Genomic DNA, 12,494 nt, shown 5'->3' with positions numbered 1-12,494 from the left:
ATTTATCAAATTTGACATATAAAATTAATATTTAGTGGATTAATTTGTTTTTTTTTTTATTTTTTTTTATCACTTTGCAGCACATTCTGGGTTATCTCATTAGTTTGAAAAAAAAGTATTATTGGCATTAGCAACATGACTAAAAATGATACATTTAATGAAACAACAAAGGAGCTATAAGAAACATTCATTTGAATAACTGCATTACCAACTGTGATTATTTATGTATATTCATTTATCAACAGTCTATTTAAACTTTAGTAAATTCACTAATAAACCATACAGCAAAATTCTCTCTATTTCTCTCTTCACATACACACACACATATATTTTGGTAGTGCACTTTTAAACTCTCATCATTTCTACAAGATATCCTATTACTAGAATATTTGAGTATTTAAAATATATAAAACTTTAGAAAAAGTTTAAGAGCAAGAAAAAGTATAGTGATGCAAAATTATTCAAAACTCTCAACAATGCGTATTATACACAGTGGGTACCATTTGTTATGATTACTGGCCATCATCAGCAAAACGAATAATAAAAATTCAAACTGCATTTCTGACTTAAATTAACATGAATGTTATATAATTAAAATGATTAATTTATTTTTATCATTGATAATAGAGTCGGCTATCATAACAATTTATATTATTAATACAGTGCATCGCAGTTAGATTATAATAATTGTTATTAATAGGAATGAATTCAAAACACTAAAAACTTCAAAATGTAAATTTTATTTTACATATTTCCACAGCCAAATTACGTTGTATATATATTTTACACATAATTAAAGCTCCTAACTTATGTGGACGGAGTGGAATTTACTGCCCAAACCTTTCTCCATTTTCAGTAAAACAAGATAACATGAGTTTGAAATTCAATTTTTTAACTTTTTGCATGTATGCAGTAACATGATTATAAAATAAATTGATACAAAAAGAAGAATTCAGGAGAGGTCAAGAGGAACCAAATGATCTATCAATAAAATGATAGACCAATGTTTTACTTTATACAGGTTAATTTTACTTTCTTGTTATAAACAGTGCTATAACAAATGACCAATTACTTAACATTATCAAAAACATCTCTTACAGAATCACAAGAAACACACCTACTGTATATAGGCTTTGATTGACTTAGTTTTGTATGTGATAAGAAAATGGTCCCACATACAATAATAATGAGAGATGAGTTAAGTATACAAAATATATTAAAAGAGAATAAAAAAAAGGCGCAAAATGGTTATGTATCAAAACATATTTAGGGCATTAATTAGATAATTTTTATCTATACTAGTAGAGATTTAGCATGAACATCTCTTGAGGAACCAAGGATTTCTTCAAGGATCCATCCTGCAACTAATGCTCCTACTTCTCTACTGTTTTCCATGACAAATGCATGCTCAAATTTGTGATGACATAAACGGATGTCACCTTGAGGGAAGACTTCGCACAGATCTTCATAATAGCTGACAGGACACCATTGATCTGCGGCACCATAATAAAAAGTAAGAAATGAGAGATTGTCTCGAATATTATCTACATCAAGAGTAGTAACATTTTCTAGTTCATCTTTGGCCATAAACATACACAAACGGACACAATCTGGCTGGAAGAGATTCATGCTGGCACTCAAAATACATGTTGGTACTGAACGATCTTTAAAATACCATTCTAGAATCCGCCACTGTAGTTGGGGTCCAAGGTAGCTAAGAGCATAGACCCCCAGTAATGCAGGGAGACGTAGATAAGTCAGCAAAGACCAAAGAGATTGACCACTGGGACTTGTAGACATGCGTTCAATAGTGGGAAATAACAGGAATGATCTTACCACCTAACAAAAAAATGAAAAAAAAAAAAAAAATTTCTTATCAAAATCAATTTTGCACATGGACCTGTTTGATAAATATACATTCAGTGCATCTTGGACAGATATGGATATATGTTTCAAAAAATTATCAGTACAATTTGGTATTTACACAAAAATTCTTACTGAATGCAAATTTTGATTAATCACTAAAGAAAAACTAAAATACAATAGAAAGAGCATTAACCATTAAATATGCAAGCAGAGTTTCACAGTCCAACAATAAAAAAGTTTGCAATTTGGTTTGCCATCGTTACAGCATCCATTAAGTAGACAATCAAATACTACTGTATTTATATAAAACGTAACATAAATGGAATACAATTTTTATGCAAGGGATTATTATGCTAGAAAGACCATTATTTGAACAGTGGTTAAGAGTAAAAGTTGTTTATATGGCCACCATGGACAGAAGAATTTACAGCTTTGTTAAATGTTTTAGAACAATTAAGAAGCTTGCAGGTAATACAAGTCTCACGCACCATCCTGGCAGTGCACATCTCTATTCCAACTGCCATTCATGTATTCAATCTGAAGAAGGCTGCCTCCCAGCCGAAAGCTTATTAATTGTAATTATGTTTAGTTTGCTCTGAGAAACAAAATAAAATTTTCGTAAGTCTCTACAGACTACTTGATCCAATTGCTCTTACTCAAGTAAATGAGGAGAAATAGGGGTGGAGGAATGGGTATGTACACTAAAGGAAGAAACAGATGAATATCAGAAATGCTTTTCACACCCTCAAACACTCTAATAGTTTGTAAAGAGAAGAGAAGTAGAGAAGAGAAAATAGAAGGAAAATGGAGACCCACTGTGCTAGTGAGCTTCTCCTCTCATGCTCACTAGTATAGTGCTACTGAGTCAAGGCTCATCCATACTTTAGAACTGTAACTCTTAAAACCTATATATTTGATCACTTAGCTGCACCTGGTAAATCATGCTTCACCAGGTGCATTACCATAATTGCCCTGGGGAGGCAGATCACTGCTATCTAACACACAAAAACAATCTCAAAAATGCAATCTTGTGCCACCAAACTTACTGATTTCCAACTTCTAAAATCACAAATACAATTAAAACACAATCTCACAATACATAAAACTTGTAAACATAAAACTAACACTGTAAATATAAAATTTACAATGTAAACCTCATGAACTCAATAAACAAATAAAACTCTCAAAAGTCTACATATTTACATTAAGGGCCCCTTCCTCTGCAAATAAACAGAAGAGCATCTTATCCAATGTATCAGTGCCAATACTAGTAAGGAAAATATTCCTAAGATTACTACATCTCATACAGTGCTCTATACCTTCAACAAAACCATAAGAAGAACAGAGTGGATCACTTTCTACATCTAATTCTGTCAGTCAACTTTAAAGCCCATGTCCTGTGATCAATATACCCAAAGATGCCCCCTCCCCAAACCTGGCCATCCATGATTAAGTTCCATGGTGTAAACCCAAGGCAGAAATGCATATGTGACATGCCTCAATTCAGAACAGTTCCAACATCCAAGTTATATATGACCTCTTTCTCTCTGGAATTTTTTCCTCTGTATTCTAATATCTGACTTATCATATCCAATCTGGGACAAGATCTTATCTCCATTATTTCCATGGATAAATTATTCTTTGTTGCAAATTCAATGTTAAACTTCAGTTGCCCCTTCTCAGTCCATCTGCCCAACTTTTCCAGATCCTGTTACACCACCATACCATCATTACTGTTATTAACAACCCTCCCAACCTTTGTATCATCTGCAAACTTTGGCATTAAGCTTGATATACCTTCATCAATATCATGATAAATATACAAAATAACAATGGGCCCAACACTGAACCCAGGAGGACACCACTAATAACATTAGTCCACAAAGAGCAGTATCCATTGATTACCATTCTCTGTCTTCTTCCACTCAACCATCCTTTTATCCATTGTAAAAACTTGCCCTTAATGCCATACTGCTCCAATTTGTACAGTAATCTTCCATGTGCAACAGTATCAAAAGCTTTCCTGAAATCCAAATATAGGATATCAAAATTATTTTTTGCATCTAGTTCCTTTTTGATCACATCATAGTATCCAATAAAATTGGTCAGACAAGAATTCCTCTTAACAAACCCATGCTGTGTCTGAATTATTACTGCTGTCTTGTCTAGATGATCCTGCAATGCTTCTTTAACCAGTAACTCCATTGTTTTCCCTAGAACAGAAGTCAAACTAACAGGTCTGTAATTACTCGTGTCACTCTTTGGTCCCCCTTTGTGAATTGGAGATACATTTGCACATCTCCAGTCCATGGGGTACTCCCCTGAGTTCAAGGATACTCTCATAATTGTGGCTAAGGGTTTGCTTACTTCCTTGGCAGCCTCCTTTAATATAACTGGATAGATCCCATCCACCCCAGGTGCCTTTCTTATGTTTAACTTCAACAATTTCTTCTCCACTTTGCTCTCAGTTATTACATAAACAGTTAACTCCATGTTAGAGTTTGATAAATATCTGGACCTCTCCTCCTTGAATAATTCCTTATGTGTGAATGTAGATGCAAAATATGCATTTAGTTTGGCAGCTATCTGAGATTGACTGTCTAGAGTCAAACAATTGATATCAAGTGGACCAGTCTCATTTATCCCCTTCCTTTTAGAGTTTATATAAGTAAAGAAGTCTTTGCTGTGTTTCTTTGTATCCATTGCCAAAGATTTCTCATAATATGCCTTTGCTTGTCTAACCTCCTTTGTGATTTGATTACAGACTAGCATATATATACCATAGGCTTCTGTGTCGCCTGACAATTTATGTGCACCCCATGGATTTTTATTTATTCCCTCCCACAAGTCTGATTAGTTCATCTGACATCCATTTGGGCCTAAACCCAGAACAGTATTTCTTAGTTGGAAATACATAAGTATTTCTTATAGAAAGAATAATAACTTCCAAGATTACTTCCCATTTAGAATTTGCTGTTGGTAACATCATCAGTTTGTCCCACTGTATTAGCATTAGCATTAGCATTAGTAGAGGCATTTGATGCAAGAAAGCAAGCTTATGCAGCATCAGCCAAAAAAAAAAAAAAAAAAAAAAAAAACCCACTTCCACTTCACCCCTCTGTTCGTTCAAAGTACCTGTCCAGTTGATCCTTAAACTTATTTAGGCTATCAACCTCCACCACAAGGGATGGCAGTCTGTTCCACCAACCAACCACCCGCTGGCTAAAGGCAAATTTCTGCACGTCTATCCTACATCTGTCTTTCCTCAATTTGAATTTATGCCCTCTCAGGTGATTTTTCTGAGCTAGAGGAAGAATCCCACCAGCATTGAGCATGCTTAAACCATTCAAGGCTTTATACACCTCTATCAGATCACCTCGCTGGTGCCTAGTCTCCAGACACTGTAATTTGCAAAACTTAAGCCTTTCTTCGTAAGAGCACCCCTTTGTTCCATTCACTAATCTTGTTGCCCTTCTCTGTACTCGTTCCAGCAGCTTTACATCCTTCTTGAAATGAGGCCTCCAGACCTGTATACAGTACTCTAGGTGTGGCCTGACCATTGCCTTATACAATGGAATAATCACCTCCTTATCCCTGCTGGAAAAATTCCTGTATATCATTGACAATACTCCATGAGCTACTCTTGCAGCCCGTCTGCACTGCTCAGAGAACTTCATATCTGCCTGCACAACCACCCCCAAGTCCCTTTCATTCTCTACCACTGTCAGTGTAGTACCACAGAGTTGATACGTTGCTCTGGGGTTGCTGTTTCCCATGTGTAGTACTTTACATTTGTCAATGTTAAACTTCATTTGCCACTTCTCAGCCCATCTGCTCAACCTTTCCAGATCCTGTTGCAGCAGCATAGTGTCAGTAGTGTCCTTGACAACCCTGCCAACCTTTGTATCATCTGCAAACTTGGACATTAAGCTTGATATACCATCATCAATATCATTTATAAATACAGAAAACAATAATGGACCCAACACTGAGCCCTGAGGGACTCCACTAATAACATTAGTCCACGATGAGCAGTGTCCATTGATTACCACTCTCTGTCTTCTCCCCCTCAACCACCCCTTTATCCATAGCAGCAATTTGCCTCCAATTCACACTGCTACAATTTGTGTAGCAGTCTTCCATGTGCAACAGTATCAAAAGCCTTTCTAAGATCCAAGTATATAATATCAAAGTTATTCCCTGTATCCAGTTCTTTTGTGACTGCATCATAGTATCCAATCAAGTTGGTCAGGCAAGACTTCCCCTTAACAAAACCATGCTGTGTCTGAGCTATAACTGAAGTCTTGTCTAAATGATCCTGCAGTGCTTCTTTAACCAGTGCCTCCATTAATTTTCCTGGAACAGAAGTTAAGCTCACAGGTCTATAATTACTTGTGTCAGCCTTTGATCCTCCTTTGTGAATTGGGGTCACATTTGCACATTTCCAGTCTATGGGTACCTCCCCTGAGTCCAAGGAAGCTCTCATAATTATGGCTAAGGGTTTGCTTACTTCCTTTGCTGCCTCCTTTAATATAACTGGATAGATCCCATCCACCCCCGGGTGCCTTTCTTGTGTTTATCTTCAACAGTTTCTCCTCCACTTTACTCCCAGTTATTTCAAGATTCTGTAGCTTACTGCTAGAGTTGAATACACCTCTGGCATTCCCCTTGCTGAATAACTCCTCATGTGTGAATGTCGATGCAAAATATTCATTTAGTTTGTTAGCTACCTGAGCAGGATCATCAACAGTTGACCCATCAATATCAAGTGGACCAATCTGATTCATCCCCTTCCTTCTAGAGTTTACATAAGTAAAGAACTCTTTGCTGTTTTTCTTTGCATCCCTTGCCAAGGATTTCTCGTAATCTGCCTTCGCCTGCCTAACCTCCTTTGTAACTTGGTTGCATATCAACTTGTATCTATCATAGGCTTCTGTGTCATGTGTTAATTTATATGTATCCCATGCATTTTTCTTCTCTGCCATATGCCTCATTAGTTCATCTGACATCCATTTTGGCCTAAACCTTGAACAATATTTCTTAGTTGGTATGTAAAGCCTAGTAGCTTCCAAGATAAGTTCTTTGAATGCTTCCCATTTTGAATTTGCTGTTGGTAACATCATCAGTTGGTCCCACTGTATAGAATTTAAATACTGTCTCAGTCCATCGTAGTCGCCTTTACGGAAGCAATAACCCTTCCCTTTACCCCTAATGGTAGTTACCTCTTTCAGTAAATCCCACTTCAGCACACTGTGATCACTGCCACCTAGTGGTTCATTTATCTGCAGATTCTTAATGCATGAAGAATCACTGCTGATAATCAAATCAAGAGTATTACTCCCTCTAGTTGCCTCCCGAACGTGCTGATGTAGAAAACAATCATCCAATAAATCCACAAAAGCCCTGCTAGTGTGTGAGTAACCAGCCCCCAAATTCCAGTCAATATCTGGGAAATTAAAATCTCCCTTTATAAGACTCTCTGATTTACTAGCCCACTCTATTTCCCTGTACAGTTCCTTATTATACTCATCAGAGTCATTAGGCCTATAGCACACTCCTACTCTCAATTTTGATCTCCCAATGCTTATGTCACACCAAACTGACTCAACACTGCACTGTCCAGCGATGTCGACTGGCTTCACTTCCTTGGTTTTTATGTGTTTCTTAACTAATAGCATAACCCCTCCCCCCCTCCTATCCTGTCTATCCTTTCTGTAGACGTTGTACTCCCCAAATTGCAGTTCTGCATCCCTTATATCTGTGTGACACCACGTCTCTGATATCCCAACAATATCTGCCTTTGATGTTTTGAGCAATACCTCAAATTCATCAAATTTATTTACTAAACTCCTAGCATTGGTGTACACGCAAGTATACCTGCACCTGTTTCTATTCTTAGCTACCCTAACACAACCCATGTGTTTACTTGTACCGCAATGGCTCCCAGCAGTCTCTGAAATACCATGCATCTTGTTTTTCAGGCTTCTGCTCGTTCTAATAGAAGCAGTGCAAGAATCTCTTTCACCTCTGCCAGTGGCTACTGTCAATCTATTGGTCTTTGTCTCCCCCCAAGCTAGCAGTTTTCCGACCCACCTAACACTGCCTCGATAGCATCAGCAAATATTCTTGCACCCTTTCTATTTAAGTGTATCCCATCCCTGTAGAAGCAATCTCTCCTGTTAACAAGTACAGTCCAGGCTGAAAAAAATTCTACCCCTTGAGCCTTGCACAATCTTTCCAGGGCCGAATTGATCGACAAGGCTCTCATCATATACTCCCTCCTATCGTGTCTTAGAACTTAAATCATATACTCCTCATATACTCCTCATAATCTCATCATATACTCCCTCCTATCGTGTATAGAACTTAAAAAATCTCTGCGACCACTGTAGTCAACTTTACAAAAGAAAAAAGCCTTCCCTTTATCCCTGATGGTAGTTACATCTTTAAGTAAATCCCACATCAGTACACTGTGATTGCTGCCACCTAGTGATTCCTTTATCTGTAAATTTTTAATGCATAAATAATCATTGCTGATAATCAGATGAAGAGTGTTACTCCCTCTGGTTGCCTCTCTAACATGCTGCTGTAGAAAACATTCATCCAATAAATCCACAAAAGCCTTCCTAGGGTGTGCGGGTGACCAACCCACAAGTTCCAGTCTATATCTGGAAGTTAAAATCCCCCATTATAAGATGCTCCTGACCCATTCTATTTCTCTCTCTAATTGTTCATTGTACTCATCAGAGTCATTAGGCCTATCACAAACTCCTACCGTAATTTTTGCTTTCCCAGTTCTTATGTCACACAAAACAGACTCAACATTGCACTGTCCATCTATGTCAACTGAATGCACTTACTTAGATTTTATATGTTTCTTAACTAACAGCATAATCCCTCCTCCTTTCTTATCCTGTCTGTCCTTTTTGTACACATTGTACTCCCCAAATTCCAATTCTGCATTCCTTATATCTGTGTGACACCACGTCTCTGATATCCCAACAATATCTGCTTTTGATGTCTTGACCAACACTTCAAATTCATCAAATTTATTTACTGTACTCCTAGCATTGGTGTACATGCAAGTATACATGCACTGTTCTTATTCTTAGTTACTCTAAGACAGCCCATGTATTTACTTGTTTCATGACTCCCAGCAGTTCCTGAAATCCCCAGCAACTTGCTTTCCAGGTTGCTGCTAATTCCAGTAGAAGCAGTGCAAGAACATTTCCACCTCTGCCTGTGGCTGTCAGAATGTCCATTTCATATGGTAGTGCTCACTATATTGAAGATCACCAGAAAATGTTGCGAATCTGTGTCCGCTACATTCCACATAATTTGACTCCAGAACAAAAACAGCAAAGAGTAGACTTGGGCAAAGAAATGCTTGACTTTTGAAACAGAGTCAAAATGTCTTAAATTGAATAGTGACTTGTGATGAACCTTGGATTTTTCACAGTGATCCAGAGACAAAAAGAGCAGTCGAGTGAGTGGAAACATTACAATTCGCCAAGACCTAAGAAATTTCAAGCTTCTCATTGAGTGACAAACAAATGGATCTTGTGTTTTTTAACATCTAACATTTTAGCATTCTTGTTACATATATTGTGCCTCGTGGAACAACTATGATTAAGGAAGCATACTCTGAGGGCTGAGTGGGCCCTCACTAGTGTAGTTGGATTTTACTAACCCAGATCACCCAAATAATAAACGTTTTATCTTTGCATTTCCTTTTATTTTATTTTATTTACTTCTCTTCATTTTTACTTCCCAAACCATTAGAGGGTTTGAAAAGTGCTTCCATTATTCTTCACCTAGTTCTTTTCTTTTTTGTTTTGAGTTGCCTTTGTAATTATAGTTGGATCTAACAGTATCATCATTGTTCTCCAAAGAAGATAAAGAAAAAAAAAATCCAAGCTTCAGAACACTGACCATGTTCATTTATTTGGGTTTTAAGTTTCAAATTCCTGTTCTAAGGTTAGTTTAAACATTATACTTTCTTTTATAATAAGAAGGTTTCAGTTTGAGGGCACACATTTCCAGGTTACATGAGTCTTCAAATGGGTTTGAATTTAATTTATATTTCTACTTTATTTCTTGGTTTCAGTTATGGTGCATTATGATTAATAACTATATCAAGTTTCATTACTGGTAATATATTGTTATTGGAACAGTCCAAGTAATAAATAACAGTAGTGCATCTCGAAATAAACTTAAACTGAAATTTCGGTAGTTTTAATTATTTATTAAAGCCATATACCAATAAAAATAATAATAAAATAAATTAGCAATGGTCTATGCATTTTTTGTTGAAGCATAAAGGCTTATTCTCGTAGTGTACATATGCATGTCCACATATATTACCACAATCATAGCATTGAGTAAGTAATAAACTCAAATGTGAACAAATATAAATTATTATATATGGAATGCATATAAAGATAAAATGTTTGATGTAAAAGATTTTATATCAAATTAAAGTATTAAGGGTAAATTGCTACAATGGATAAAAGGATGATTGAGTGGGAGAAGACAGAGGGTGGTAATCAATGGGTGCTGCTCTTCATGGACTAATGTTATTAGTGGAGTCCCACAGGGAGAGAAAATCTTTATTGTACACTAAAGATACAATAATATAAATATACAATAATATGAATATACAAGAATGATAAATATACAAGAAGTTTTGTATATTTATCAATGATATTGATGAAGGTATATCAGGCTTAGTGTCGAAGTTTGCAGATGATACAAAGGTTGGCAAGGTTGTTATTGACAGTAATGGCAGTGTGCTACTGCAACAGGATCTAGAAAATTTGGGCAAATGGGCTGAGAAGTGGCAACTGAAGTTTAACCTTGAAAAATTCAAAGTAACCCCAGTAGAAGTAACCCCAGAGAAACGTACCACTGTGTGGTACTACACTTAAGGTGGTAGAAAATGAAAAAGACCTGGGAGTAATTGTGCAGTCAGATATGAAGTTTTTTGAGCAATGCAGACAGGCTGCAAGGGCAGGTCATGGGGTTTTGTCAATGATATATAGGAATTTTCCTAGCTGGGAAAAGGAAGTGATTGTCCCTCTGTATAAGGCAATGGTCAGGCCACACCTTGAGTACTGCGTACAGGTCTGGAGGCCTCATTTTAGGAAGGATGTAGATTTGTTTGAGCGTGTACAGAGAAGGGCAACAAGATTGGTGAGGGGAATGAAGGGATCCTCTTACCAAGAGAGGCTTAAGTTCTGCAAATTGCAATGACTGGAGACTAGGCACCTGCGCGGTGATTGATTGAGGTGTAAAAGCCCTTGAATGGGTTGAGCACACTGAATTCTGATGGGATTCTTCCACTTGTTCAAATTACGAACCTAAGGGGGCATAAATTCCAATTAAGGAAAGACAGATGTAGAATAGATGTGTGGAAATTTGCCTTTAGCCAGTGGGTGGTTAATGGCTGGAACAAACTTCCATCTGTCATTGTGGAAGTTGATAGGTTAAATAAAGTTAAGGAGGAATTGGACAAACATTTAGAGGGAATGGTTGTGTGAATTTTTTTTTTTTTTTGGCTGATGCTGCATTTGGCTAATGCTGCTCATACATTGCTTTCTTGCATCACATGCCACTACTGCTACTACTACATAATTCTTAGAAATCTTTCTCAATGTGCTCTTATTGGTACTGCTTTAATTATATGGGATAAAATTTCATTATTAGAAATCGTATGACATTAAAACAACAGAGAAATGTTTTTTATTTTTAAAATATTAAATGAAATTTCTGAAGCATGTAATCATGATCTATTAAATCATTTAGTATATATTTCTGTTATAAAATTCAGAAAAAACCTAAATCATCCATCCATCTCATCTGACTTCAGAAAACTTGGCAACTGTATCACCTCATTATCATGGTGTTGTGTCCATTCGCCAAGTGTTTCCCATTTACAAACTGTATCACAAAAATGTTGTAGTACCTTCCTGCATATTTAAAAATGTATATAGCTTAAATACTCTTTTAGTGGTAGGGTGTGCAGGTATATCAAGAAATGGAAATTGGTGAAATAATGAGCATTTCAACCTGCATCGAGTTCATACTCTGTACACATTGAAGTGCTCATTATTTTACCAGTTTCCATTTCATGTATATAGCTTAATTTAATAACACAAAATATTTGTTCTACTATTTTCTGTATTTTAAAATGTAAATAGTTTAATTAAAAAATGACATATTAATGTGTCATTTTATTAAACTTGTACTGTCTGAAGAAGAAAACAGGGATTATTTCAATAGTCCAATCAGGAATTTTTCTTGTAACAATTTCATTTTAAAACAAAACAAAGATGATTCAATTGACAAGTTTTCTTTAAAACAACTTTGTATATTTCACATCTACATTGATTTTTTAATATGAGAAAATTGAATGAAAAGTGAGTTTCACTTTTGCTTACAACAGAGCAGCATTTCCCAAACTTTTTTAGTCACGGAACACTTTTCATCTCACAACATATTCACAGAATGCTTACGAAACACAAGTTTAGTGTGATCCATAGAACTGTTTGCTAATATTTTTTTACATATGATGCACTGTGCATCAGGAGCATCTTTATTTCCAACACATGTAAAGCCGAAATTCAAAT

At 36.1% G+C, this 12,494-nt stretch overlaps 1 protein-coding gene across 1 annotated transcript in view; it reads right to left on the bottom strand.

Moving 5' to 3' along the window:
• Window positions 1-1,276: 1,276 nt before the first annotated feature.
• The window catches only part of sturkopf (lipid droplet associated hydrolase sturkopf), a 101,819-nt gene continuing 90,601 nt past the window's right edge, over window positions 1,277-12,494 (bottom strand). The window contains exon 5 of the mRNA XM_090384915.1: window positions 1,277-1,839. Within this exon, the coding sequence (XP_090241041.1) occupies window positions 1,294-1,839 (546 nt within the window). The 3' untranslated portion in view covers window positions 1,277-1,293. The remainder of the gene's footprint in view (window positions 1,840-12,494) is intronic.

The sequence above is a fragment of the Mastigoproctus giganteus genome, chromosome 11, assembly GCF_048544385.1.
Source record: "Mastigoproctus giganteus isolate SK-2022 chromosome 11, ASM4854438v1, whole genome shotgun sequence".
NCBI classification, from domain to species: Eukaryota; Metazoa; Arthropoda; class Arachnida; order Uropygi; family Thelyphonidae; genus Mastigoproctus; species Mastigoproctus giganteus.
This window is presented reverse-complemented; position numbering and strand designations above follow the sequence as displayed.